Below are 27,922 nucleotides of genomic sequence, written 5' to 3' on the forward strand. Positions count from 1 at the left end.
AGTCTTCCCCGACTATTTGAAGTTGACTTCATTACGTTCCTTACGAGAGATCAATAACAGAAATGTTAGGCATTTGTAAGTCTTTTTGAGTCTGGCAACACTTTAACATGTCAAAGCCAGTTCTTGCTTGCTTGTTCTCGTTATTTGTCGGCACGTTAAAAACAATAAATGACATTCAAGCCCATGTGCTTCTGATCCAACAATGAATGCCAACTCAAGACTCATCTTCTGGAAATGTACGGAGGTAATAGATATTTAGATGGTATAAAATTCTCCATTAGGCCATGCTGCTGAGACTAGTCTTTTATAATCCCTTTATTTTTTGTCAGATGCAGCTCGAATGATTCGTTATCTATAGGCCCATTTGGTCGGGGACGAGGTCAGAATTTCAGCTTAACACAACGATACGTAGAGCCAGGGGACAGACAAAGCTAACTGTATTAGATAACATGATAATCAGAAATGCATTATTAACACAGGAGTCTCCATATTCAGAAATAGAAGCATTACTGCTTTTTTCAATGAAGTTTCATACAAACTTCACAGTACCTTAATCTTAGCAAAGTGATAACTATAAAGAAACTCACTAAAAGTTTCTCCAAAACAGCACCATCATCATAGTCGAGAACACCATTGCTTCAGGAGAAGACGTTCACATGGGACTCGCCCCACCAGCGGCCACAATCTGCTGCTCCAACTGAAACGAAAAGCAGAAATTAAGTTACAACGTGCCGGCCATCTTACAGACTTATAAAAACATTACAAGATTTTAACTAAAAACTGTGTCTCAACTATTCAAGAGTGTGACGTATGGTATTTTCATGTAACGATTTTATGAATTGTTGAAAGAATTTGCAAGGAAAGACCACAAGTACACACCCGTAACAATGTCTCGAGCTTGGTCTTCACTAGCAAGTACTCTTGCCTTACTTGTTGCAAGCATTTAAGGCACCTACAACTCGAAATATTGCAACATGTTAGATGTGAGAACTTAGATGCTTAATTTGTCAGTGGAAAAGAAGAGGACAAAATTTATAGTATCCATACGCTTCGATGTTTCGCTCGTCGCAGAAGTTGCGGAAAGCAATGCAGGCATTTCTGACTCTCTGAGCCCCAATGCTATCATGCAAAAAACAAAAAGTTATGGTTATGACATGAAGAAGACTATGATACCAAATACCATAAGCGTTTTGTTAGTGTTTCTGCAAGTACATCTTTCCTTGTTTCTGTTTCTTGGTACTATCAAATTAGCTTACTGAACAGATACTTTCCTCCATAATATTATAAAAATGATGTAGATGTTAGAGAAATGATGGTTCCAATTGGATACATTGAACTCATATTGACTTCACTTAAAGCAGAGGGGAAACAGAACAAGAAATGGCAGTTAGCACTGTAAGGTTTTGACATAACCAACCTTGGACTAAAATTTCAACGTCCCATTAGGCTATGCAGTGAAGTGGCCCTAAAAAAGTCTTCTCTTGTCTGATATACATTGCAAAAGACAAAACATACCTCCTATATTGAGTTTTCTTTTTCATTTTTTTCATACATCAGAACAAGAGAAACATGATTTTTTACCTGGAGCTGCTACCTTTCAGTTGGTGAACATGAGCATCAATCTTTCTGAAGTCCACATTCTCCTGATCCCTGCAAAAAACCAAGTACTATGATTCCTAGAAAGGAGTAACAATGCACTGTATCTCTCTCTCTCTCTTTCTCTCTTTCTGACTGATTATACAAACACAAACGACACAGAGAGAGGACAAGAATTCTCACAGAGCTTTGCTGAGATCATTGAGAAGTCTTTCAGAATCCTCAAAGAAGAGGGACACCACTTCAACCACAAACCCAGGGTTGCTCTCATCTTGAAGTTGCTGTAGCTGAACGAACTGTTCATCCAAGAATCCCTTCACCAAGAAAACCACATAAAAAATGAACAAACAACAAAACGTCAAATGATTCAAAATCATTTGCATTTGACTCCTATTTTTACCTCATTAAATAAAGAAGCATGGTAATCATGAAAAGTCCTCTGCAGCTGATCCACCTCCATGCTTTAGCCTTCTCAACCAAGAACCAAGGGCTTGTTTGGTGTAGCAGAAATAATGGAAAGATGAATGTTTGGTTAGGATTGGGAGGAATAAATGGTAGAACAGAGGGATATAAATGCTTTGAAAGGGGATTTGGTGAATTTAATGTGTAGCAGACACAGTGCAGCAAGGAGAAAGATCCAAATTTTTGCCTGCTTTAGGGTGATTACAAGTACAAATCTGGACTCCCACTCTTTTCCTTTATCTTTCTCTGGATTTGTGCTGTGTTAGGTCACACACCACACACACACACACATATACATACACACACAAGATTTACAGCCCTCCTACCATATTTTGCTACTCTGGCATCAATTGTGAGCCTCTCCAAATCTCCATATACGGCCCCCCTACCTCCATCTTTTTTGCCACCCCACTTCTTTTCATCAATATATTAATTGCAAGATTCTATACAATGTCACTTCCAATTATGTTTCTTTGTCTCTATTTTAATATTAAACTTTGCAGAGGCAAAATCTGTACCTGTAAGCTGATGGGCTTTGTCCACACACAACAACAACAACAACCACCCTCGCCCCACCCCCCAAGCTAAAAACAAAAGAAAGTTTGTGCAAAAGTTGCATGGATAATGGAGATTGACTTTCACTATTCTATTCACTAAGTCATTGGTTAAATCTTTCACCTACCTAAATGAAAAGTTGAAAACCAGCCTAACATTTCTTTTCTTTCATAGAATGATAAAACTTAAATCATTGATGTGTTGCTCAAGATACAATTCTTGCAATACCATAACATATGATCTACTCCTTTTAAATGGCCTAAAACATATATTGAACATGTACAAGATTATGTGCAAGTTGCAACCTTTCACTCATCTCATCACATTCTTGCTTTTCAAATGGAGGCTTTTCTTTTTATATTTCCCTACTTTTGTAATTTTTATTTTGACGCTCTCATTTACATTCTTTTATTTCTTCCCACCAATTATTTAACCCCATCATAAAGTTTGAGCACAATTATTGCAAATTTATTGACAAGAAGAGAATGGTTTGCATAGTTCTAGATTCCTATTCTTGTCTTGAAGCATCTCATTGTCTGCCTTCATTTATATTTTAACCTGTCAAAGTTTCAAAAGTTAAAAAAAAAAACAAAAACCCTTTGTTTAATTTATCTTGTTTTATGCATCCAATGAATTGTAAGGTTAATGGGCTTAACTTGTATTAATGGTAGAATAGCGTAGAATACAGAAAAGAAGATGGTGATCTTTTTCTTTGACTCTGTGACAGATAATAACATGAATTTATATAATATTTGCATTATTTTCAAAGTTATGAGATCACTTTTTGATCAAATTCCTTTCATGCCAAACCACATTTTGGAACATATCCAATGGTTTGTGAATGAAATCTCCACTGACTTCATTTTTATCATGGAGGAATAAACATTTCAGATTGAGGGACATGATTCTCCTATCTTGTGATCAAGTTTTAGCTGCAGAAATTTAATATTTTATGAAGAAGAAATAGTATGTTTTCCAAATCCTATTACATCTCCTATTTCAGCTAACATACACATGAACACGTGTATAAATATTACGTCAGCTATTTTATTTTAAATACACATGGTCAATATATGTTACACATAATAAAAGATATAATAGGATTTGAAATAAAAAAATTCAATCATTAACAGAACAACTATTTTTTATGGGTGTCGAATCCACCAAAAATAATTCCTAAGAACACATTTGTAGAAGTGTGAGTAGGGTCGAATCCACAGAGATCGGTTTTAAATTAATTCCTTCAAAAAAATAAAAATAAAAATAACTGGGGGGATTTATGATTGTGAAGAATAAAAATAAAAAAATAAAATAAGAAGAGATAAATATATGATAAAAGTATTCTAATTAAAGACAAGATCATGCTTAATTCCACACTCGATCGTAGATGCAAAGATAACAATTATCCATGATTGATAAATTGATTATGGCCATTGGTACGACCTCACCTTTCCTTACCTTGTGGATAGTCAAGGAATGTCCATTGACTAAATCCCTAATCAGTAAACAACCTTGGGAACGTCCTCAAAATTTAATTTACCGACAGCATTAAGAACTAGAAAGACCCAATTCTAACCAATAAATCCCTACGAGGATTTATTTAAGTTAGATTGTGCATTCCCCACAACATAATCAAAAACTTCTACATAATCAATTATGCTATGTTATCACTAGTTATTGAACTAAACAAACAATTACGGATTTGTAAGTTCAATTGGCTAGGCAAATATTCTTGATAATAAATCAGATTATTTGTAATAAAAGCATAGAGAACAACACAAATACCAATATGAATAAAAGTAAAAAGCATAAATTAGATCTCACAACTCGTTGGATACAATCACCAAATTTTCAACCGGAATAAGAGAACTAGCTTGACATGCTAATGGAAGAACGCATGAAAAGCAAAGTAAGAAAATATTATAAAAACGTAGAGAAATAGAAGAGTTCAAAAGTTGTCTCTTATAGTGAATTACATCATCTATTTATAATAGCTAGATACCTAGTTCTACTAGGATTAGAAGTAGATTCCTAGTTGAACTAAAAGACTTATAGAGATAAAATTATAATCTTAGTTAAACTCTTCCTTCATCAGAGGTAGTCCAAGCAGCTCCAAACTCTTGCCAAAAATTGAGTTTGAGTCTTGTTTGAATTTCTATTTTGGTGCTTTTCTTCATTTTTCAATTCTTTTGTCCTAAAGCTGCAAAATAATATTTAATTAGGAGCATTTTGTCACAAAATAGGCTAAAATATTATATGAAATAAGCACAAAATGCGATACTATCAGTTTTCCATCCTTACTTATGTCTACGGTCGGTGCAGAACAATTTTTCTTTTCCCCGTATAGGCAAAAGTAAAGACTTTTGTAATTTACAATACACTAACCAAACTCACTATAAAAATGTTGATGCAAAAAACTATAACAAGATGTGCAGTTATGAACTAGTTGTGATTGTAGCCATAGAATAATTAATGTGTTGATACCTTACTTTTAAAAAACAAGAATTAATACAAAGAATAATGGGCGGAATGGTGCCATGTGAGTGTAATGCTGGCTATTTCATTTGTTTAAACATTCCTCAACTTAAAAATAATCCATTAAAGCTACATAATAATTAATAATCTGGCATACATAATTGGAATCTTGTAGCTTTTTTCTCGAACAATGCGATATATCGCATTGCATATCTCAATGACTCCATTTTAAGCAACAACAATATCAAAGTATCCCATTATTAAAGTACAAATATCGAGCTTTAATTCATTTGAATTTTATCTCGTATTGACTCTTAACGTACTACTTCATTCATGTGCACCTACCACGCACCTTATCTTCTGAATGTCTAATTTTTGACAAATAAATCTAGATATGATTAATTAATATTGAAAAAAAACAAAAAACAATTCTTAATAACATTGTTTTCCGATTTCTTTCTTGTATGGTGTTGAGATTGTTTAATTACATTATTATGCAATGGTCGATGTTGTCTGGTTTGATCTAATCAGATTTGATTTGGACAAGAAACTTTTTAATCTCTAGTAAATGAGAAATTTGCCTGAATAGTTTTATGTTTAATTGCTTGTAGTAACTGTTGAAGGTTTTGAACAAAATTGATGAGGATCATATCATATAGAGGACCACCTTATTGCCTTCAATTATTGTTATTTATGATGCATGCCTCAGGAGAATCTCTTTAGATGGTCCACTAGCATTATATTTGCACACACACACACACGCACACATATTTGTGTGTGTTGTATAGTTCCATCAAATCAAAGTGACCATTATTGTTGATAAGAAGAACAATGCTGCAAGGTAGAGTGAGAGGAGAGCCCACAAAAATTTATAACACCTATAAATGTGCAGTTCACCCTCTTTTGGAATCATCAGCATGCTTAAATACTATCCTATTCCTACGCATGCGCACATGTGTGTGTTTGTCTGTGAATCATAACATTAAGTTCAACGAACCTAATTTATGACGAACTTGTCTTGTCAGAAACAAAATTTATCAGTCCAATGTGGGAAGAGGGGACGGCACGACAAAATGTGTCGTCTTGAATGGTCGTATGCAATGCTTAAACAGTATTTAAGAACGAAATACTATAGAGCCCAGTAATCCATCAAAAATAGTTCAAACGTGAGAATAGTGGTGATAAAATGAGACGAAATCAAGATCTGTCCAGACTCAACCTAGGCGCTGAGATCATTGAAAAAAATCTGGATAGGTGAACAAAAATATGTCACTTGTATAATCCCCAAAGAAAACACACACATCTGTACAAATTTGGTGGTGGAACAAATGAATGCACAAAATAAGCTTGGTATAAATCTAAATCAAAATGGACAAAATGAAGCAAGAGAAAAGTTTTTTCAGTCTGTATATCATTTCCTAACAGAGAGTCAGAATTTGGTGAACAACATGATGTAAGAATAGTACAAGGAAAAAATTCAGAATGTGGGATACAGAAGCAAAATAACGAGAACTACTATTTGAGCGAAGTAAATGTTCCAAAATCAACGAGAACTGGTGATTCAACAAAGTGAATGTCCATGGGAGGGAGCAGTCTAAGAGTTTAACATACTTTGCAACTCTTCCTGCAGTATCCTGGAAGATCTGAAGATCCAACCATGTACTCCGGATTCTTTGTACATTCCCCAAGGGATGCCCATCTTTCACAATTTTCATCTGCGTCGGTGCAATTTCCACCCACAACTTTGTTGAAAGAATCCACATGAATCCACTTTGTTGCGGACCACTTCTCGCCTTCATCCACAGGGCAGCCAGCATGCAGACTCATAGGATCTGGGACTGCATCTGGAGTGAGACTAAAAAAGAGAAGTGCGTCCCCTTTCCGTGGCTTCACTGAGAAACATAGAAAGATAAAGATAAGACAACAGTTGCTTCTCAAATGGAGAAAGTTTGAACTAGAGCAGTTACACCTTGGGCTATTGTCTCACCTGCAGGACCTTGCCTTCCGCACTCAGAAAGATCTTTATCTGTTGACACAGACCTACGACGAGGTGATTCCTGCATGATTGCATGAACGACAAGACATTAAAACACGAAAGTCATCAAAAGTAGAGTTAAATGATTATGTAATTCATAAATATGCATCAGGCAAGCAACACACTTTTCATACACAACCCATGTAAAAAATGACCTTCTCTATCGTGGCAATTCACAACCCAACAAGTCGATTCTCAAATATATGCTCCCTAACTATGGGCTAGTCAATATTTCGCACCCGATATGTCGTAGTACAAAACCACCAAGAATTTACAAGAGGTTATGATCTGGAACTACAGGAAATCGAGACATGACTAACCTCTGCAGAGGGAAACACAGTTTCCCCTCCTTTTTCAACATCTGTAAGATACATTAACACAGTAGCTACCCGGTGTCCACCACGAGCTATATTGACCTTGTCCGCAAAATAGTCGTAATGAGGATCATATTTCTGTCCAGGCTCATAGCGCAATACTTGTATGTCTTCTCCATTTTCTATATGGAGAAATAGGAATCAGATGTTGTAAGTGGGTAGAAATTATCATTCTCTATGCCCGCATATAGTGCAAAATTTCACATGTGTTGTAAACAATGTATAAGATATTAAATAAATTGTGGAAAGACACATAGTATGGTGATATTTAGAAAATTAATAGTTTATGTAATGGCGAGAGAGAGAGAGGGGAAAACAAAGGAGCATCCATCAACTTATCATTAATTCAAAATCTTCACATTATCCCAAAAAAAAGGAATAATCATAATAAAAATAGGGTAAATTACAACTACCTCCCCTGAGGTTTGGAACAATTATTAATACCCCTTGTTGTTTGAAAAATTACCAATATCCTCCTGATTTTAATGGTCGTCTAACAATTAGCCCAATCCATTAGGTTTTCATCCAGCTGACCAAAATGCCCTTGTGGATTAAGAATTATAATTTTATTTTGTTTTTTAAAGTTTTGTGATTTTCTTTATAGACTAAGTGGATAATGTTTTTATAATTTTTCGATCCACCCCGTTCGATTTTTTTATAAATTTTTATTTTTCTTAAAACAAAAAACAAAAAATACAGTAAGGGCAAAGTTGACAATTTAATACCTCCATCAAAGGATTACATAATTTCATCAAACATTAGGGGGGTATTTGTAATTTTTCAAATAACGATGGGGTATCCGTAATTATGCCTAACCTCAGGGAAGATCGTTGTAATTTACCCATAAAATTATTCAGTACCAGGTTCTGTCAGTTTACCATGGCCATGCCAAATATATGCTATTAGATGCTAACTACATAAGAATTTTCTATTTGCCTGGCCACAGGGCAGCAACTACAAAATTTAATAGGTTAGAGAACTGGAATGCCATGCATAAGAATTGTAATTAAAATAGATTCATACTACTTAAACTTACTAAATTAATTTGGATTATTATCAATAACCAGTGATATGATTCCATTACATATCAAGGAGAATAACTTGTTCAAAGTCCGAATTATCAGAAAAACGTGACCTTGTGGTAAAAATGTCCAAGTAGCAATCTTCTCTTCTATGCCAGCAACAATAGGATCCTATCAGAAGAGATGGGGCGAAAAAAAGTTAAAACATGTGGCATACATAAAGCTATCCAAAGATGTCATAATTGTGGTAAGAAAACATGAAATAAACCAGTCAATTTATTAGTCATTTGGTTGATTCAGAATGATATTTTTCAAGATCTTACTCATAACACCATATTTTGTCCATGTGCCTAAAATTACACATTTCCAACATCTGGTACACATCAGCAACAATTTCAGACGGCAATCCACAATAATCTTTCAGATATATGAACAATTGAAATACCAGCATGTACAGACACATGAGCATGCCAAAATACATAAGCTTTCACTAAGCTTAAGCTAGGCTGTCTGAGCCAGTATAGTATTGAATAAGTTAACCAAGCTGTTCAGGACAATTATTATATCACTGAATATTCACCAAGAAAATGGAAGCCTGATCTTTTATTAACTATTTCATTACTAACTTTAGCAATGGAAACCGCTTGGCTCCAGCCTACCTCACTTGAATGAAATCAATATCAACACAAATACGGGGCTAACAGTTTAATGCAAAACCATTAGATCCCAATAGCTGCACAGATTGCCAACTGAATTAGCTCAGACTTGATTAATGACAGGGTTTGACAAACCAATAGCAAGCACTTTGACGCACCATGTGATAGCAAAATTAGCAACAAATACATAAAGAAATTGGGTTGAAACAAACCTTTGCTTTTGGTATAAACATCCCGGAGCTAGTCCGGACCTCACTTAGCTTACTCTTCCCAGACACATTGTCCGCCACTGCTGACCTCTTCAGCTCAGATTTTGCCTAAATTTAATCACAAAATCAAATGACTACCTCGACAAAAACGAAATAAAAGAGGACAAGAATCTTATATCAGTCTAAACTCACCAGAGATATTAAATGATTGCATTCTTCATCCGTTAGAAAACCTTCGTACACAAATGCTCTAAATTGCAAAGCCAGAATGTAGCTCAGTCACACCAATGGATAATTAACAGCCAAAAAGATCCTAAATTTATGAAATACTTCAAACACGTTAACTATAAAATCACCTTCAAAATACCTGGGTTTCCATGAGATGCTTTTGACTTTGGACGGATTGATTATCGAACTGCACAAGGATTTCCGGACGATCGTTGCGATCAACAGCAAGAAAAACAGTGGAACGTGAGAAAATCTAATCATCAGGTTAAATTTTGATCTCTTTCTAGGTAAATTCTGAAAGAGATAAAGCTGAAGATGCTCGAATCTGACCAAGTTTTTTCAGCTGGGGAGTGAGATTTTGGTAGATCACTCGATGGGAGTTGACGAAAACTATTTATACAGTTAGGCGTACTTGGAACGACACCGTATCAATTGAATCTTGAGGATGAGGTTACCTTTTCTAGCTTACTTATCAAAACCTAATAATCAATTAAATTCACATTTAACACCCCAGGAAACAGATTATTGCATTTAGCACCCCAGTTTTATTAGATGTGGAGTTCTTTTGTGAGTTTTTGTGATTGACTTTGTAAATTGTAAAAGTAATTGATAACAACGGTAACTTTTTTTTTAAAAAAATATCATTTAATAATATCTTAGGGTTAATTACACTTAACCCCCCTCTAAAAATGAAAAATTACACTTACACCTCCTTCGAAAAATTTCTGTGTATACCTGACCTCCTCCAGGGTTTTGATGGAAATACTGAGTGAGTTTAACATCATTATATTTTTCCCTTTATCAGTATAAAATTATTATATGGGAATACTAAACGAATGGTAAAATTAACAATTTATAAAAGAAAATTGCTAATTTCAGTATTTTTTTCCAAACTATATGAAAGGGGTAAGGTGTGAACAAGAATTTTCAGAAGGGGTTACAAGTATAATTTTAATTTTTTTACAAAAAGTGTAACTTCACATTTTTAGATGGGTTTAGGTGTGTTTAACCGAATATCTTATTTGTTCATATTAGAACTCCCTATTCGATGAATTTTAAAGTACTATTGAGATAGTTATGAATGCAAATTGCTGTTGAGGAAGTTTTAACTCGGTCAAATTTAGTCATACTGACCAATCAGTTATTCTATCGTTCTTCCTAAATTGTAATCTGTTTACATAACAAATATAATTCACTTATTTTTTAAAGTGTGGTCCGGGCGGGTTACAAGTTTTTGTGATTGTGCGTTTTAAAGAGGGAAAAAGAAGAGGAAGAAGGACGGAACTGCATATACTGTTTATGTCTAAATCTGTCATCAGTCAGTGAAACTCAATTAAATGAAATGAAATAAGAATAAAATGTTATGTACTAAAGTGTTTGGCTAGAAGAATTTCCAAAAGAAGAAAGATGAAAATGCAACCTATGTCCAGTTTTGATCTCTTGCCATTGTTGTCATTCACTACATAAAAATGTCAGAAAATTCATTCCTGCACTATCCGGATTCGGAAACACAAACTGTTGAACTGCTGCTATAGCTCTTCACTTCGAACTATAAGCCCATCACCTAATTCCCCGAGACCTATAACATGAGTGAATGAGTTGCAGAAATGCGATTCAAGCACCGTGGAGGAAGGACCGGACATTCCAAATCCTCATTTTCAGCTTGTGTTGTGCAAGTTTGCCTCAACATCACCGTTTTTATGATTCTTGGTCTGATGCAACCTCCATTTTCTGGTTTCTATCGTTGGAAGATTTGGCTGAGTTGCCATCTTCTTCCGCGATCACCTCCAAGGGGCAACATCTCTTGAGCGCAGGCCTTTTTTGGAACCTTTTCTTGTTCTGCAATATGCCTTCATCGCCTCTTAACATCCTCACAATCTGCACCGTACAGAAACAACCGTTCAACGTTAAGCAAAGGATAGAACATAATGAATTTTTACAAGTATATCTTTCTTCTGCTACTGTGAAGTTGCTTCCTCAAGAATTATGCATTTCTTCTATCTGCTCACTTAGGAGGTGCTTACGTTTATTGGAGATATAAGTGGGCGCTAGTAAAAGCTTTAGAACAGAAGCCGTCTTGGCTGTCTAACCAGAAGAGTGGTGAATATAGGAGGATAATAGCATGCTATTTATAAGTAATCATAAGTATCCATAAAGTGAAAGATGCACCTGGCTCATTTTAGGCCTTTCTGTTGCTTCTTGATGGATGCATAAGGAAGCGACCAGAACCACACGGTTCAGCTGTTCCCAGTCAAAATAACCATCAAGTGATGGATCGGCTATCTCTGTGGTATTTCTACCAAGCAGCAGAGGTTTGGCCTGCAGAATTTCAATCAAGTTTTGGCAAATGAAAATTCATGATAAGGGTCCTTAAGAAGTGCATTTATTTGTTAGTTGCATCACCCCACGTTTGCCTATGGAGCTTAATGCTTGATATGTAGAAGCCGACTTACCCACATCACAACGCTGTTATGTGACTCATCGATGGCTGGACGGCCACTAACAAGCTCTAACAATAACACTCCAAATGCGTAAACATCAGTCTTTTCATCAACTATACCATGCATGAAAAACTCAGGAGGTAGATAGCTGCCATCGAAAGGAAAAGAAAATGTTTAGACAGTTTATTAGGAGGTGAGGATGTCAACAGTTTTCACTATAAAGGTAGTAAGTTGGTGCACCCAAATGTGCCTTCAAACTGTGAAACAGTAATGTGCGTCCATTGATCAGGAAGCCATTTCGCAAGCCCAAAATCCGAAATCTGCCCAAAAAACCAACGTCACTTAAGCACCAAAGTAAAGAACTAAAGAAAAGCAAAGTCCATCTACGCTGGTGTGACAAACAGGTCCCGTGATGTTTCTAAATGAAAATGGAGCTAAAGGCTTAATCATGATTTTGCGTCTGTTGATCTCTACCTGAGCTTCAAATTCTTCAGTGAGCAAAATATTGGCAGACTTGATATCTCTATGGATAATTCTTCTTTGACATCCCTCATGAAGATAAGCAAGACCAGAGGCAATGCCCATAGCTATATTGTATCTGAGAGACCATGTCAATTTCTCGTTTTTGCCTGAGGAACATATGGGCCAAAAGGAATTTAGGTTTCTTGGGTATTGGACTGTGAAAACAAAGAGTTATATCTTTTGAAAGGAAGCCTGGAATAAACCTTTCAGCACAGACGACAAGCTCCCGTTAGCAGACAAAGGAAGAACAAGGTGCATCCCTCCTTCAACGCCATAGCCAATCACACTGGAAATGTTTGGATGATTTACATGAACTAAAATACCAAGCTCGGATAAGTAATCTGCAGTCATCTCCTCTTGGGTTCCCCTGATCAACCGTTTGACAGCTACTAGTTGCCCGTCTTCCAAGTGTCCCTTGTAAACTTCAGAATAGCCCCCCTCTCCAATCAAGTTTCCTAACCAAACACAATAGACAAAGAAGTGAAAATCCGCTGTATCTTATCGTTCTCTAGATTGCAAATGCATTTGTAAAAGTGTCCTCATTGCCACTGTTATTATGCAACTATCACTAATCAGAGTCCTTTACTGAAATCATGTACCAGGGCTGAAGTTATCTGTTGCTTCTTGGAGGTCTGAAAGAGTGAAATTTCTCCATGAACTTTCGAAGCAGTAATACAAGTCAGCTTCTATGTTGGGAGGAAATGATGGCAAACTTTGTGTATTCCTACTGCTTTTTTTTCTCGTAAGCTTCTTTATGGAAGTAAGGTGCGGAATGGTAGGATGGAATGTCTGAAAATGTGGCGCCTTTCTCAATTTGCGAAGGAACCCTTTCCATTGAGATTCGAATTTTCCATTAGTTTGAGCTTCTGCATCCGTAGTACTTGTCAAAGTGTTTGTCGGATTGGTATCGTCCTCATCTTCAACTTCATCTTCATCTTCATCTTCATCTTCATCTTCTCTTGAGCATCCTTCTAATGCCGCCACCTCCGCCTCTATGGACTTCAATTCTACGGCACAATTAAAGGAGGTGTGCTATTTGTTAACATGTATAGTCGGCTAAAACAAACGACAACTAGTGAAAGATGTATGATCAGCTACCTTCAGCGGAAAGAGAAAGAGAGGAAGTAGAAAAAAGCAATTTCTTTCCAATTACAAAGAACTGTCCGTCTGGACATTCTGTAGCCATATTGCGTGCATTCTCACTTTCCCTGTAATTCAAGAAGCTCTTAAATTATCCAAAATAGGGAAATATATCATCTCAACGGCTACAAAAATTCAACAACTAAATGTATAAAGTTGAGCAAAATGACCATACGGAAACCAGAATAAGGCAAGAATCCCATAGTAAACCTTAAACAATGTTTTTTGTATATACATTGGATTCCCAGAATTTATTTTTCACCCGCCCAGAAAAACCTACAGAATCTGAAATCAAATTATCTACGTAGATTAGAGTTTGGACACAGCCCACAACACATATAGAATGAAAGAAACAAGAATCGAAATACCAGCATTTGCCTATAAAGCAACAAAACTCACATAATAATATAGATTATGATGAGATTACCTTGGTTCATGGCTATTTTCCATGGTTCCTTAAAGACAGCAAAAGAACAGGTGCCTCAGGAACCAACAACGGAGTCTGCTAACTCGAATTCAGAATCAGAGAGAGAAAATGAAAAATAGGAATAGTGGTTTGCATGTATTCTAATGGTTTGCGTCTACTTTCTCCATAATATATATATATGGAAGATCTCCATGCTAAAATATCGGCTTCTCATTTTTTAATATCATCCAAACTGTTACCACTATTACAGACACGAAGCCAACACGGTACGGGATACATAAGAACCTCACGTATAAACAAACACGTTTTTATATCGAAAATAAATTGTAATATTGTAATAACATATGGCAAGGTTGATTTACATGCACAATCAAAATTACAGGATAAGATACTTATTACAAATGAGCCCAAAAAATTATAGTATGAAACAAAACAAATAAGTAGGAAAAAGCAATGAGTATAATTAGGATCAAGAGTTGCAAAACTGATCATCCTTTTGTTAGGAAATGGATCGGGTTAAGATGGATAACAGGTGGAATATGAAGGCAGTAAAAGACACACGAATTTGTTAACCCAGTTTGGATATAAATCCTACGTCTGGGGGCGATACCAAGCCAGGAGAAAACACTCAAAGAGGAGAAAAATTGAGGAGTACAACACACACACACTTGTATGCAAGTCTTCACCACACGTGAAAGACAACACTCACCCTCGTCTCAACTCTTTCTTTTCTCTCTACTCTATTCTACTTTGCTCTATGAAACAATGCTAATAAGAGTAGTATATATAGCCATGACTTATCCTTTTTCCAACTCAACTTGGGATTTCTAAGTTGAATGAGGTTATCCTTCTCCAACTCAACTTTGAATCGGGTTATCCTTCTCCAACTCAACTTGGGAATTCTAAGTTGAATCAGGTTATCCTTTTCTTCTTCAAATCAATCTTCACAACTTAACAATCTCCCACTTGAAGATTGATTAGCTTTTCTCCACTTCTTTCTTGGTACCGCCGGGTTTGTCCACTCTAGTCATCAAGGCCAGTCGAAGCCGTACACAGCTTCAACTTCGCCATCGCAACCGCCTTGGTCAGCATGTCCGCAGGATTCTTTTCTCCTTGGATCTTCTCCAGCTGCAGTGCCTTCTTCTCCAGAAGTTGTCGGATGAAATGGTACTTGATCTCGATGTGCTTTGTCCGCGAATGGAACGCGGGATTCTTTGCCAGATGGATCGCACTCTGGCTATCGCTATGAAGAATCACATCTGCCTGAGGTTTCCCTAATTCACCCAACAAGTGTTGCAGCCAAATGAGCTCCTTAGCTGCCTCAGTAACTGCCACGTACTCAGCTTCCGTCGTGGACAGTGTGACAACCTTCTGCAACTTTGAGACCCAGGATACGGCTGTACCGCCATATGTGAACACGTACCCTGTAGTGCTCCTCCTTTTGTCATAGTCACTCCCTGCAAAATCAGCGTCAACAAACCCAAACAAGGTAAGCTTGCCCTTACCAAACACCAATGCTCGGTCCTTAGTACCCCTCAGGTACCTAAGAATCCATTTCACAGCTTCCCAGTGCATCACTCCTGGATTGCTCATAAAACGGCTAACTACTCCCACTGCATGTGCTATATCCGGTCGAGTACAGATCATAGCATACATCAGGCTCCCAATTGCTGAGGCATACGGTGTGACTCTCATCTTTGCACGTTCGGAGTCAGTCTGGGGCGAATCACTGTTGGATAGTTTGAACTGATTTCCCAATGGCGTTCCAACCGGTTTTGCATTTTCCATCTTGAATCTGCATAATACCTTCTCAATATAATCAGATTGAGATAACCATAATTTACCAATACCTTTGTCCCTTGTGATTTTCATGCCCAATATCTGTCTTGCTTCGCCAAGATCTTTCATGTCAAACTTCCTCGATAACTGATCCTTGAGCCTATTGATCTCCTTGACATTTGATCCTGCTATCAACATGTCATCAACATACAGGAGTAGAATGATAAAAAACTCATCGAACCTCTTCACGTAGCAGCAATGATCAGCATTGCATCTAGAGAAACCTATCTCTAGCATGAAGTTGTCAAACTTCCTGTACCACTGCCGCGGAGCCTGTTTCAATCCATACAGGCTTTTCTTCAGGCGACACACCTGCTGATCATCTCCATTATACCCCTCTGGTTGTACCATGTATATCTCCTCCTCAAGATCCCCGTGTAGGAAGGCTGTCTTTACATCCATCTGTTGTAACTCCAAGTTCTCTGCCGCTACCATGCTCAACACAAGACGAATAGTAGTTAACTTGACAACAGGTGTAAAAACATCAGTAAAGTCAATACCGTATCTTTGTTGGAATCCCTTTACTACGAGTCTTGCCTTGTACCGCTTCTTCCCGTCTGATTCTTCCTTAACCCGATAGACCCATCTGTTCTGTAGGGCCTTCTTTCCTTTTGGGAGCTGACACAATTCCCATGTGTTGTTTTTCTTCAACGAGTTCATCTCGTCGTTCATCGCAAGCTCCCACTTGCTCTTGTGGACATCATTGACTGCCTCTGCGTAACATTCGGGTTCTCCACAATCAGACAAAAGCAAGTAATAAAGAGAGGGGGAGTACCTATCTGGGGCCCTTCTCAGCCTCGGTTCTCGACCCAGTGCCAAGGGTGTGCTGCTTTCAGTAATCGGTTCCTCCGATACTGGTTCTGGTTCTATCTCCGTCTGTTCGGTTTCGTCCGTCTGAACTCCCACTGAATCCGTATCTGCTGGTCTCATGATCCCGGAATTTGAAATGTCGAGATCAACAAATTCCCTTTCCTTCTTGTCATCGCCCGGGCTTACCTTCCTGTCGTTGTACATTACATCCTCATTGAATATAACATTCCTGCTACGAATTATTTTCCGGTTTTGATCATCCCAGAATCTATACCCAAATTCGTCAGTCCCATACCCAATGAATGTACATTTAATCGACTTAGCATCCAGCTTAGTCCGATCATCGTTCAAAATATAGGCTGAACAACCAAACGTACGTAAGAAAGAAAGATCCACTTTCTTACCACTCCATACCTCTTCTGGTATCCTGTTGTTCAACGGGACAGAAGGCCCTCGATTGATCAAGAAAGCAGCCGTGTTGACTGCATCTGCCCAAAACATCTTTGGTAGTCCGCTCTTCAATCGCATGCATCTCGCACGCTCATTCAGTGTTCTGTTCATCCTCTCAGCAACGCCATTTTGCTGAGGTGTCCCCGGGATTGTTTTCTGCATTCGGATTCCATGGTCGGCGCAGTAATTCTTGATACCTTCACTGCTGTACTCGCCACCATTATCCGATCTGAGACATTTCACTTGTAGACCTGTCTCATTTTCCACTAGTGCCCTCCATCTCCTGAATGTATCAAAGGCATCAGATTTTCTTTTTAAGAAATACACCCATACCTTTCTAGTGGAGTCATCGACGAATGTCATGTAGTACGTTGATCCACCAAGAGATGACACTGGTGCTGGTCCCCACAAATCGGTGTGAACAAGCTCCAACTTTTCTTTCCTCGGAGTTCTTCCTGTGGTCAAGAAGCTCACCCGCTTCTGCTTTCCGAACACGCAGTGTTCACAATGACCCACCTCCACCGATTTTAACTCGGGCAACCGTCCTTTCGACTTCAGCACGTTCATTCCTTTCTCGCTCATGTGGCCCAAGCGATTGTGCCACAGGTTAGCCTGCGATACAGTTCCTGCAAAGGGAATGTTTGAACTAGATCCTCCCGCCATGTAGAGCGTTCCCGACTTTAGTCCTCGAGCCAAAGTCATTGCTCCCCGACTGATCTTCCACTTCGCGTCTCCAAACGTCGTGTGGAATCCATCACTATCCAGCTGTCCGACTGAGATCAAGTTCCTTTTCAGTCCTGGTATGTGTCTCACATCATGTAGGGTCCAGCATGACCCATTCGTTGATTTGATCCGCACATCTCCCTTTCCTACAATCTTGAGGGGTTTGTTATCTGCAAGATAAACTAAGCCAAAATCACCTGAGGTGTATGGCTCCATGATGTCTTTGTTGCTGCATGAGTGGAATGAGGCCCCTGAATCCACAACCCAATCATCGGAAGAACTGCTCACACTCAACAAGAGTGCATCCGTGATCTCCTCCGTCGCGGCATTCGCTGTTCGGCCCTCCTTTTCCTTCTTTGGCGCCCGACATTCGCTTTTCATGTGTCCGGGCTTCTCGCAGTTCCAGCACACCATCTCCTTCTTGCCCTTGTTCTTCCCCCTGGACCTTGACCTTGACCTTCCACGGTATTTACCCCGTGTGTCAGGTCTCCCTCTGGACTCTGTATGTAGCGCAGAGCCAGATGATCCACCCGTTTGCTTTCTACGGGTTTCCTCGTTCAACATCATGTCTCTGATGTTGTCGAACTTCATCTTCTCCTTCCCAGACGAAGTGCTCACTGAAGTAACAACCACATCCCAACTGTCAGGTAAAGATGAAAGCAAAATTAACGCTTTTACCTCATCGTCAAACACGATATCCACAGACGCCAGCTGTGTCGTGAGTTGGTTGAAGTCATTGAGGTGATCGGCCACCGACTTCCTCTCCTCCATCTGCAACCTGAATAGTTTTTTCATCAGCATAACCTTGTTCATTGCTGAGGGTTTCTCGTACATATCGGCAAGAGTCTGTAGAACTTCCTTCGTGCTCTTTGCTCCCTTCACATGATAGGCGACATTCCGAGAGAGCGACAGGATTATTGCGCTCATCGCCTTTCGATCGAGCACCTTCCATTCTTCATCACTCGTCTTCTCGGACTTCTCTGCAAGTGGTTCGTACAGGTCCTTCCCGTACAGGTAGGCCTCCATCTGCATACGCCAAAACCCAAAGTCGGAACCATTGAACCGTTCGACTGGAAACTTTCCCTCCATCTTAACTCCTTGAACCAGGCTCTGATACCAGTTGTTAGGAAATGGATCGGGTTAAGATGGATAACAGGTGGAATATGAAGGCAGTAAAAGACACACGAATTTGTTAACCCAGTTTGGATATAAATCCTACGTCTGGGGGCGATACCAAGCCAGGAGAAAACACTCAAAGAGGAGAAAAATTGAGGAGTACAACACACACACACTTGTATGCAAGTCTTCACCACACGTGAAAGACAACACTCACCCTCGTCTCAACTCTTTCTTTTCTCTCTACTCTATTCTACTTTGCTCTATGAAACAATGCTAATAAGAGTAGTATATATAGCCATGACTTATCCTTTTTCCAACTCAACTTGGGATTTCTAAGTTGAATGAGGTTATCCTTCTCCAACTCAACTTTGAATCGGGTTATCCTTCTCCAACTCAACTTGGGAATTCTAAGTTGAATCAGGTTATCCTTTTCTTCTTCAAATCAATCTTCACAACTTAACACCTTTAAGTTACAAAATTTTGCAAGCGATAAAACCGCCAAAAAATCACTTCAAATTTCATAATCTTCTGATTTTTATGGGATCTCTCTCCCATGGTGATAGATCTTGTTTCATGCGAGAGTAATATGCAGACGACGAATTCAAAGATTTTAAATTTCAATTACTTTGTGAAAGAGCACGGATATAACAACTAGTAAATTTAATATTGGAATATTTAGTCGCTACCGAACGTTTCTTTTTCCTGTTAATATGTCATATACGTAGTATGACGGGTACTCCTGAATAATTATTATATGCATTGCTGTACGATGATTGTTGTAATAAATTAGGTTAATTATTTGCAGTTGTTGTGTCGATGAAACAATGTTTACAATGTTGTTAAGTGTGAACTCAACATGCATGAGAAGCGTTCCTCCAAAAGCCTTTCTTGAAGCTCATGAATTTATATATGTAGCATGTGGCTTTGCAGTAATCTCTTTCGCCTCAATCCGAATCTTCTATTATAAATTTATATATATATATATATATATATATATATATATATATATGTATGTATATAAAACTCATATATCTGTTTATTTTATTACAAATATCTTATAAACATAACATGTTAGCATATTTTCCAACCAATTTAATTCTAAATTAACATAAACATAAGGTTGAGAGTTGAGACTAAAAAACAAGAACACATCAATTCATTCCCAAGAAAAGCAACAATGAGTAGAAATCAGTAATTTGATGCAAATCATCTGTAACATTACACTTAATTTACCTTATTATTGAAGATTATCAAAGAAACATTGCAATTTGATACAAATCAATTACAAGTTTCCATGTGCAATGGCTGTGAATATAACTTACTTTACAACGACAATTACGAAAATCTATCATTAAAAAACAAATGCTGAAAACGTAAAGGCGAGCGTGTACACATCTTCTCACTGGACATTACGCATGATTAACCCCTCAAAAATTGCATAGAGGTCCTTGTTATCTTGGCCAAATATTTCATCCGCCTTCCGTAAAGTTTCCTAATATAAAGCCAAATTAGGTAAAACAATCATAATATATTGATAAAAGTAGCTCGGAAGCAAGAAAGCAAGAAATGGCGGGTGGATATTGACCGATGGCATACCTCCTTCGTTTGTTTCTGGGAATTAAGTTCCTTCACGTTCGCCAGAAACGCCCCAAACTGCTCGTATGATAGCCGATTCCTGATCAAGCAAATACGTCGTAGTGAACTTGATGAAAATTGCTTCAATGTTATGTAATGTAACGATATTTTGCATATAGCACAACTAGGAATATCTATCTACACTATTTACTAAATGTGAGGAGGTAGAGTAATTTTTAAAAAAATACACCTTGAGTCTATTTATTTTCCCACAAATAATTATCTACCAAGAATTAATTTTGAATCTATAATTTTCTATTCTTACACATTTAGAATTATTCATTTTAATTTAGTTAAATAAGTACAATAACAATTTAAATTTTGCATGCTTATTGAGTGTGCTCGTGCCGTTGGTATCATCAATATAGTAGATGGATCTTGCCATAGAAATATTCGCCAAATACCGTCTACATTATCAAAATTTTCATGAGAAGAATTTTGATACCTGACCAGGCGGAAGAATTCTTTTCCATCAACGCGGGTTTTCCCTGACATGATAGCAATTTGACGACAAAATATTTAGTTCCCCTACTATACATCTCGGAAGTATTAAGAACCAAATGCAGCAAAATTATGATTAAGCTCTGATAACTGACCGGGTTGTGATCCTGGCATTGAACTGAACGGACCAGAAGGCATAGAAGAGAATGCTGAAGATTTATCATCAAAGAAGCCTCTTCCAGTTGAAAACGAAATCGAATGTCTCCTAATTGGAGACATTGGCACCGGTGTCCTCGAAGGAGACACTGTTGCAGATAGACTTGGAGGTGAACCAGGAGGCGTAAGGCGAGGTGTGCTAGTTTGGGATGCTAGCAATGGGCCGTGTGGCACTCGGGGCCTCAAGGCTATTATGAGTGTAAAAAAGAATAGTTAGAACGGATAACCTCCAGCACTTGAGACCTTCAATCTTACTAGGGGAAAAGCAAAGACGAAAAGAAAACTGATGGCTCTTTCAGGGGTTCTTCCTTAGACGCAGCAAGAAATGTCCAAACCGTACCTTCACTACTCTCAGTGTCCTCAGCAACTGAATTCCCAGAATCTGAGAATTGGCTTTGAAGGGAAGTTGTTCGATTAGGCGGCAAACCAGCAGTGTCTTCTGAAATAATTCAAGAAACATGATTAACACAAACTATTCGACACATTCCCTGGTAATAAGTGATTCTTTAACTTCGTACAACTTCAAGACTTTCTCGATTGATTGGATTCGATAAGACTTAAGTAGCTTAAAAACAACCTAAATATGCTTGTCCTACCCAATACTCATGGCCAGATATTTAAAAATGATAAGACAAAACAGAGATCCCTAAAATAGTAATTAATGTCAGTACATAAATAACTCAACAGACATCAACATTGTAACCTGAATTGATTGGTGGCAGTGGCAGAGCAGCGTTAGGAGGAATTGCCTAATATCATCAGACAAAGAATTCACAAGTGCATATAAGAAAGACTATAACGACAGGAGAACGTTTCGCAGAAAACAATAACTTATGCACTTACGGGCTTGTCTTCATCCTCTTGCAGCGACCGCATGAGTGTCTTTCTGAAGGTTTCCAACTTAACAAAACACCAATTTGACATTAACAGTTAAAATTCATGCATCTTCATTTAAATGTGGGAAGGCATCAAATAACAAATCCAGAACAAGAGAACTTAAATGGTACAGACCCCCATTAGATTGTCTTGTTTGGGCTTTGGATAAATCGAAAATGAGTACGATATGTGCAGTGCGGTCAGTTCGAATATTCTATTACAAAATAATATTGCATACTGTACATACGTTCACGTGTATAAAGTAGGCATCGTCGATATATTTTTTATACGCATATGACTATATTATTAAATGATACGAAATGCAATAGGATTTTACGATAAGAAACGAACTCAAGTATGGTATACCTTAGCAACATCACGATTCAGCTTCTTTACAGCACTGCTCAGCTGTGCATTCTCCTTCATCAAGCTTTCCTGCCATTCAAAAACAAAAGGATGAAAGAATAATTACTCATATACAAAATCAAGAAATTTCACGCCTACTTCCTCCATCCCAAGATAAATGTCGTGTTTTAAGCCATAGCACGAAATCCAATTTTCATATCTTGAATATCATAAATTCAGTATCGCACTTTTGACGATAAGATAAGAGACTAAGAGTCAATCTATTTAATTTCAGAATAATTTACGGATTCCAATTCAAAAATCTTAACTTTCGCCGGTGAGATAATGGAAAGAACCCTTCAAATGAGTCATCAAATTATCAGCTAAAGTTGCATTAACTTCATGTAACTGAAGTGAAAACGGATACGAATTCGGGTTCCGCAAACGGGTTTCCGGACCTTTTCCTGCTGAGCCAGGGAGAGCTTATCAGACGCTTCACTGAGAGAGGCATCGAGCGACTGGAGCTGCGACTCCAACCCGGAAATGATAGTGTCCCTGTCGGCGAGCTGCTGCTGGAGCACAGACACCTCCGACTCGAGGGCGTCGACGCGTGTGGAGAGCGCAATGGAGGTGATCTTCCGGGCGACATCCAGCTGTTCGAATGGGTCCGACGGCAAAGCCTGCAGCAATTCCTCGGGAAGGTCGAACTTCGGCGATTCTGTCGACAGCATTTTTCATGTACTGTCTTATTCTTGATTTATTTTTGTAATATTTTTGGGTATTTTTTTAAGTTTTTATAGTTAATTTGGTGTGAAAATATGGGAGCCACTAAATATTTCAGAGGTCAAATATTCGGATAAGGAATTGGCATTTGTGCCCGTCTTTTATTTCGTGTAAATAAATGAATAATATTATTATTAAGGTTAAAAAGATAGAAAAAAACGAATGGTTGCTCTATTTTTCTTATGTCTCCATCATATTTTCTTTGATTTAAATTTTTTTAACCAGGTTGAAGTTATATTTTAATTTAATTCTAATATTTAACAAGCCGATTGCTAGTATGAGTTTCAAAAAAAAGAAGAAATTAAGTTGTGAAATGTTGGCAAAAATTGCGTATCTTGATACCATGCATTTGGGTCATTTTCAATATAATATAATTTGTTACGATTTTCTCACATTGCATATTATAAATTCAAAATTTTCTTAATTTTAGTCATCGTGGCTCTTTTTCGTCCAATAATTATCAGAGCCATTGGCAAGTTGTTAAGAGGGATTCTAATAGCTCCGTTAGTTATTGAAAAAAAAAAATTTGTGAAACTAAAATTGAAAAAATTTTCAACTTATAGATACAAAAATATAATTTCTATGCTAACTTGGTTGACATTTTGGTGTTTTTATCATTGTTGAATAGGTTTGATTGTAGTTCAAATCGGGCTTTCAAGAATTAATAATAAAAATTTGTATCGGATAAGTAATGAATTAAATTTAAATCAGATTTATACTTCAAATTGTTTGAGTTTCCCATAAGCCATATCGCTAAGAAAAAAGTTATATAAGTTTTAAGTTTGATTTGCAAGAATATTGGTATTTAATTGATTTCATAAAGTTTTTAAAGTAATATGGAGTTGTGTGTATGGTGTTGTCATTTCTTGCATTCAATGATTTCACAAAGCAATAGTTGCAGACAAGATTATAATCTTGTAAGGATGTTGTATGTATGTGAATTCTTGTCACTGCAGTTGAATTTCCATTAAAAATCCTCAACTGCTCCCACCAGAAAATACCACATTCGGGCGAAAAGTAGTCCAAAATACAGCAGCTGCAACATAATCCGCAGACAAGGATCCAGCGCCGCAATGTTAGGTTCACTAAAGGTGTTTGATTTGATTCTTATTCTTCCTTGGTTCTATTCGGTTTACAGTTTGGACCTTGTCACTTTCACGGCTCTTCCAAAGTACTGTTCCTATATTCATCACCTGCAATGCCAGAACTTCCGTTTAATAAACGGCCCCTGGAATTTGAGCAAGGGGACGGAGTTGAAAGAGGGCTTCCTCGTGAGTACCGGTTCCGTGCAGAGGTGGTGCTCCTTGTTGACTTGAGACGAGCCTTTCTACCCTGTAGCAGTGTGATTGAGTGCTTTAGTTTCCAAATTGTTTGCAGGAGAATCAAATGGACTATGCTCAAAGGCAAGTGAATCTGAAAGACACGGGTGGAAAGAAATTACCTTTCCCATGCATTTCTCCAAGTGAGGAGCAAATCTTCCAGCCATAATAGCTCTGCCACAGTTCATGCATTCGAATATTTCGTTCGCAATTGGAGGGTGAGTTTGCCCAAATATATCAACCACGTATTTGCCATTGGCTTCACCGCTATTGCTTGGATCAGATGCTCGTGCTCTTGCTTCCGCAGACAATCTCAGTTCCTCTTCCTCGTTATCTAAATTACAATCAAGTCCTAGCCTTGCAATTCGGTGAGACTCTGATGCAACATCAACTATGATAGAATCAAGAATGTCAACGAAAAGTTTGGATAACAGCTGCAAAAGAAACCCAAGAACAACGAACTCTCAATCATGTATATCGCAAATTCACAATAAGCATGACACCACATGAAAGCCACATCATTATGTAAATCATCAGTTTAATTAATGAAGGATTTCTCAGAATCCAATTTTACCACACTCTTGCAACATAACGAGACATTATCTAGATTTTGCACACTGTGTAGTGTGTTGATAATAAGGGAAGAAAGGGCATAAGATCATAGTAGCACGACAAGAAACTGTGTATCTGTTAAATACAATAGGCAAAGTTGAGACAACAAAGCAATATTAGAAGTAAAATCCATTTCAATGGGGTATAAAAGCAAATTTTGATGGGTAAAACATGCAAACAAGTCCCTTAATATTTGTACAAAAGACTTGAACCAATGTGGCGTGAAGTTCGTCATCTAATTTGACTCAGTCAGTGAAAGAATCCACTCAGATCCTCTACAAGTTATATACTAAATAGCTTGAACTAAACAACACTAGAACGAAACTCTGAAATGAAAATGGAAAAAACAGTTTGCTGAAACACGGCAAAATCTCTTAAACTACGAGATACAACTAAAGGGATGACTACCTCAGAGTCTGAAGACAGATCATCCTCTTTCAGCATTGACATGAGTATAGCAATAGAACCCCAATGCTTATCGAGGTCATGCACTAGAGAACGCAATCAACTGAGGCAACAAATATTGCTTATGAGCTTGTCACAACAGCCAAACTTCAAATCAAAATATGAATCCATCCTCAAAATCTAATCATCATTTCTGAAGTCCTCATAAAATTTGGTTCCAATTCGATAAAAGCATACAAAAACACAGTCATTCAAAAAGATAAACAAACTAATTACAAGCCTTTTTTCCTTATTTCAAGACACATACCATTACCAACTCGAGTATCATAAACAAAAACACTGATCCATTAGTTTCTTCGAGCATTAAGCCAGCTTTTATTCGCTCTAGCTAATTCAAACCGGCATGGAAGTGACATAAAATACAAATCTACAGCTTCAGAAAAATAATCACATCATAATACAAACATTTACAAAATTCTTTAAAACAGAAAAGACATCAAAATTCGACATAAATCATAGAGCTTCGGATTCGGGAAGCAATCACTGGGGTACAAAAACACACTTCTGCATCCAAAACAATGCGATACCGGACCAAAATTATTTTTTAACAAAAAAGAAAAGAGTTTCGAAAACTGATGAAACTATGAAATTGACCAGTAATGCAAAAAATTGTAGGAGAAAATGACAGTGCCGCAATCAGTTTTTTGAATCTAATGAAATCCCCAATAAGCAAAAAATCAATCCGAAAAACCTTAGAAAAAAAAAAAAAAGAAAACAAAAAGTTACAACGTAATTAAAAGAAAAAAAAAACAAGAATTACCCAAATTGGAGCATAAATTTCAGCTTCGATCAGCGAAAAAGTAGACAGTAGCGGAAGTAACAGTTACGATCAGTTTCGAGATCGCTAAAGTCCCTCTTCCCAGCTCGTGCGCGCTTTATTTAGGGAGAAAAAGCGACTTCAACTGGGAAAGGGCCTTTATGGGCCGAAATATTAACAAAAGGCCGAATCATGAGATTAGACCCAAAACGTAAAAAATATTGGCCCAGTCATTAAGATATTTGTATAATGGGCCTATTTGAAATGGGCTGGACTTTAGCCCATTAGAGTCAAATACTATATATTGTGTATATATATATGTGTGTGTGTGTAAATATAATTAATATAAACCATTCCTATAGTAATGTCTTTATGCTTGTCTTTTTAAGGAGACTTTGACAATACAATTCAAATGTTAAAAATTTAAAATGAATTTGATTATTTGTTAGGATGTTTTTGGTAAAATTGAAATGAATGAATGATTGTTCTTTACGCTAATTAACGTAATAAATTCTCTTATTTTACGTTGTCATAGGTCTATACTTCAAAATTATATATATATATATATATATATATATATACATTTAGATAAAAATGTAAAATCCCTCTAAAAAAAATCAATAATATATTTACTTAAACTCGTATATCCCAAAGTTATTTATCTCGTTTTTTTGTTTCTTTTTTTCTTAATTTTTGATAGGTACGACAGTCCAATCTTATTAATTTTATTATACTAACATCTAGTTGGCCACTAATGATCATAATTGTTAAAGCAAAGAGATATCCAACAATAATGTCAATATTTTTTTTAAAAAAAAAATAGCAAGAATCATTGCAAATCTGATAGTACTTAAAATATTTGATATTTTGGGTAGGGAGTGTTAGAATATCACAAGTTGTTAGTTTTGAGGAAGATGTCCCCATTAAGCCTTCCCATAAAAAGAGGGGTTTGAGACAATAATAAACTATATTTCTCTTTTCCTTTAAAAAGGGGTTTAAACTTTTGAGTCATTTTCTTTTGGACCCCACATTTCCTTGAGATGTTCCTTTCTTTTTCTATATTACATTTTTTTATGTAATGAAAGTGAGCCCATGTTTGGGTCCCACCTAAATTATCAACTTGCAATTATAGTTTGAGACAATGGGGATCCAGCTTTTAATTTTCTAATAAATCAAATGGTAAATTATAATATTCCATATACACTGTCCTAATATTAAATCCAACTACATAAATATCATAGTCTATTTCTCAAAATTGTAATTTTAGTTACAAGAACGCCTCATATTCTTTGGGGTACATTCCACCAACACGTCCCGCCCCTCAGGGGTGCATCGAAAATTTCATAAAAGACAGAAAATATTTGTGTAAATTAAACATAATATTAAAATT

The 27,922-nt window shown here is 37.1% G+C and overlaps 5 protein-coding genes across 6 annotated transcripts; all 5 read right to left on the minus strand.

The window, feature by feature from the left end:
* Nucleotides 1–420: 420 nt before the first annotated feature.
* On the minus strand, nt 421–2,481 carry LOC105171460 (histidine-containing phosphotransfer protein 1). The gene is made up of 6 exons (XM_011092589.3): nt 1,997–2,481; nt 1,780–1,910; nt 1,582–1,650; nt 1,048–1,119; nt 880–952; nt 421–697 (listed from the first exon to the last, which is right to left on the minus strand). Exons 1-6 carry the CDS (start codon nt 2,054–2,056, stop codon nt 653–655), a joined length of 450 nt encoding a protein of 149 aa, XP_011090891.1. The 5' UTR covers nt 2,057–2,481; the 3' UTR covers nt 421–652.
* A 3,985-nt stretch (nt 2,482–6,466) lies between these two features.
* On the minus strand, nt 6,467–9,993 carry LOC105171461 (2-oxoglutarate (2OG) and Fe(II)-dependent oxygenase superfamily protein). The gene is made up of 7 exons (XM_011092590.2): nt 9,752–9,993; nt 9,577–9,634; nt 9,388–9,492; nt 8,633–8,690; nt 7,444–7,619; nt 7,076–7,145; nt 6,467–6,980 (listed from the first exon to the last, which is right to left on the minus strand). The coding sequence occupies exons 1-7, from the start codon at nt 9,871–9,873 to the stop codon at nt 6,691–6,693; spliced, it is 879 nt and encodes a 292-aa protein (XP_011090892.1). The 5' UTR covers nt 9,874–9,993; the 3' UTR covers nt 6,467–6,690.
* Nucleotides 9,994–10,945: 952 nt separating this feature from the next.
* On the minus strand, nt 10,946–14,280 carry LOC105171462 (Protein kinase superfamily protein). Its single transcript, XM_011092592.3, has 9 exons — nt 14,143–14,280; nt 13,674–13,783; nt 13,175–13,582; nt 12,779–13,030; nt 12,528–12,682; nt 12,294–12,373; nt 12,066–12,201; nt 11,782–11,931; nt 10,946–11,490 (listed from the first exon to the last, which is right to left on the minus strand). Exons 1-9 carry the CDS (start codon nt 14,163–14,165, stop codon nt 11,311–11,313), a joined length of 1,494 nt encoding a protein of 497 aa, XP_011090894.1. The 5' UTR covers nt 14,166–14,280; the 3' UTR covers nt 10,946–11,310.
* A 6,014-nt stretch (nt 14,281–20,294) lies between these two features.
* LOC105171463 (uncharacterized protein At4g15545) lies at nt 20,295–23,373 on the minus strand. Its single transcript, XM_011092593.3, has 9 exons — nt 23,055–23,373; nt 22,618–22,686; nt 22,219–22,275; nt 22,079–22,124; nt 21,716–21,814; nt 21,315–21,563; nt 21,164–21,206; nt 20,680–20,758; nt 20,295–20,575 (listed from the first exon to the last, which is right to left on the minus strand). Exons 1-9 carry the CDS (start codon nt 23,325–23,327, stop codon nt 20,483–20,485), a joined length of 1,008 nt encoding a protein of 335 aa, XP_011090895.2. The 5' UTR covers nt 23,328–23,373; the 3' UTR covers nt 20,295–20,482.
* A 913-nt stretch (nt 23,374–24,286) lies between these two features.
* Nucleotides 24,287–26,651, minus strand: LOC105171464 (SAGA-associated factor 11). 2 transcript variants are annotated; one of them, XM_011092595.3, is made up of 5 exons: nt 26,536–26,651; nt 25,719–25,818; nt 24,821–25,132; nt 24,659–24,711; nt 24,287–24,572 (listed from the first exon to the last, which is right to left on the minus strand). In XM_011092595.3, the coding sequence occupies exons 2-5, from the start codon at nt 25,758–25,760 to the stop codon at nt 24,569–24,571; spliced, it is 411 nt and encodes a 136-aa protein (XP_011090897.1). In that variant the 5' UTR covers nt 25,761–25,818; nt 26,536–26,651; the 3' UTR covers nt 24,287–24,568. The 2 variants fall into 2 exon arrangements, with proteins under 2 accessions (XP_011090897.1, XP_011090896.1); XM_011092594.3 differs by having other exon boundaries at nt 24,287–24,711.
* Nucleotides 26,652–27,922: the final 1,271 nt, after the last annotated feature.

The sequence above is a fragment of the Sesamum indicum genome, linkage group LG10 (genome assembly GCF_026168435.1).
Source record: "Sesamum indicum cultivar Baizhima isolate 11 linkage group LG10, ASM2616843v1, whole genome shotgun sequence".
Classification (NCBI taxonomy): domain Eukaryota; kingdom Viridiplantae; phylum Streptophyta; class Magnoliopsida; order Lamiales; family Pedaliaceae; genus Sesamum; species Sesamum indicum.

Coding starts and splice junctions, on each gene's coding strand:
- LOC105171460 (XM_011092589.3), bottom strand. CDS start 2,056: ATGGAGGTGGATCAGCTGCAGAGGACTTTTCATGATTACCATGCTTCT. Junction 1,911..1,996: donor ATGCTTCTTTATTTAATGAG/GTAAAAATAGGA, acceptor TTCTTGGTGAAG/GGATTCTTGGATGAACAGTT. Junction 698..879: donor AGCTCGAGACATTGTTACGG/GTGTGTACTTGT, acceptor TTTTCGTTTCAG/TTGGAGCAGCAGATTGTGGC.
- LOC105171461 (XM_011092590.2), bottom strand. CDS start 9,873: ATGATTAGATTTTCTCACGTTCCACTGTTTTTCTTGCTGTTGATCGCA. Junction 9,635..9,751: donor AGCATCTCATGGAAACCCAG/GTATTTTGAAGG, acceptor TTTGCAATTTAG/AGCATTTGTGTACGAAGGTT. Junction 6,981..7,075: donor CGGAAGGCAAGGTCCTGCAG/GTGAGACAATAG, acceptor TATGTTTCTCAG/TGAAGCCACGGAAAGGGGAC.
- LOC105171462 (XM_011092592.3), bottom strand. CDS start 14,165: ATGGAAAATAGCCATGAACCAAG. Junction 13,784..14,142: donor GAAAATAGCCATGAACCAAG/GTAATCTCATCA, acceptor CTTGAATTACAG/GGAAAGTGAGAATGCACGCA. Junction 13,583..13,673: donor TCTTTCTCTTTCCGCTGAAG/GTAGCTGATCAT, acceptor ATTGTGCCGTAG/AATTGAAGTCCATAGAGGCG.
- LOC105171463 (XM_011092593.3), bottom strand. CDS start 23,327: ATGCTGTCGACAGAATCGCCGAAGTTCGACCTTCCCGAGGAATTGCTG. Junction 22,687..23,054: donor CCCTGGCTCAGCAGGAAAAG/GTCCGGAAACCC, acceptor TTTGAATGGCAG/GAAAGCTTGATGAAGGAGAA. Junction 22,125..22,218: donor AAGAGGATGAAGACAAGCCC/GTAAGTGCATAA, acceptor TGATGATATTAG/GCAATTCCTCCTAACGCTGC.
- LOC105171464 (XM_011092594.3), bottom strand. CDS start 25,760: ATGTCAATGCTGAAAGAGGATGATCTGTCTTCAGACTCTGAG. Junction 25,133..25,718: donor ATCTGTCTTCAGACTCTGAG/GTAGTCATCCCT, acceptor TTTCTTTTGCAG/CTGTTATCCAAACTTTTCGT. Junction 24,712..24,820: donor TGGAGAAATGCATGGGAAAG/GTAATTTCTTTC, acceptor ACACTGCTACAG/GGTAGAAAGGCTCGTCTCAA.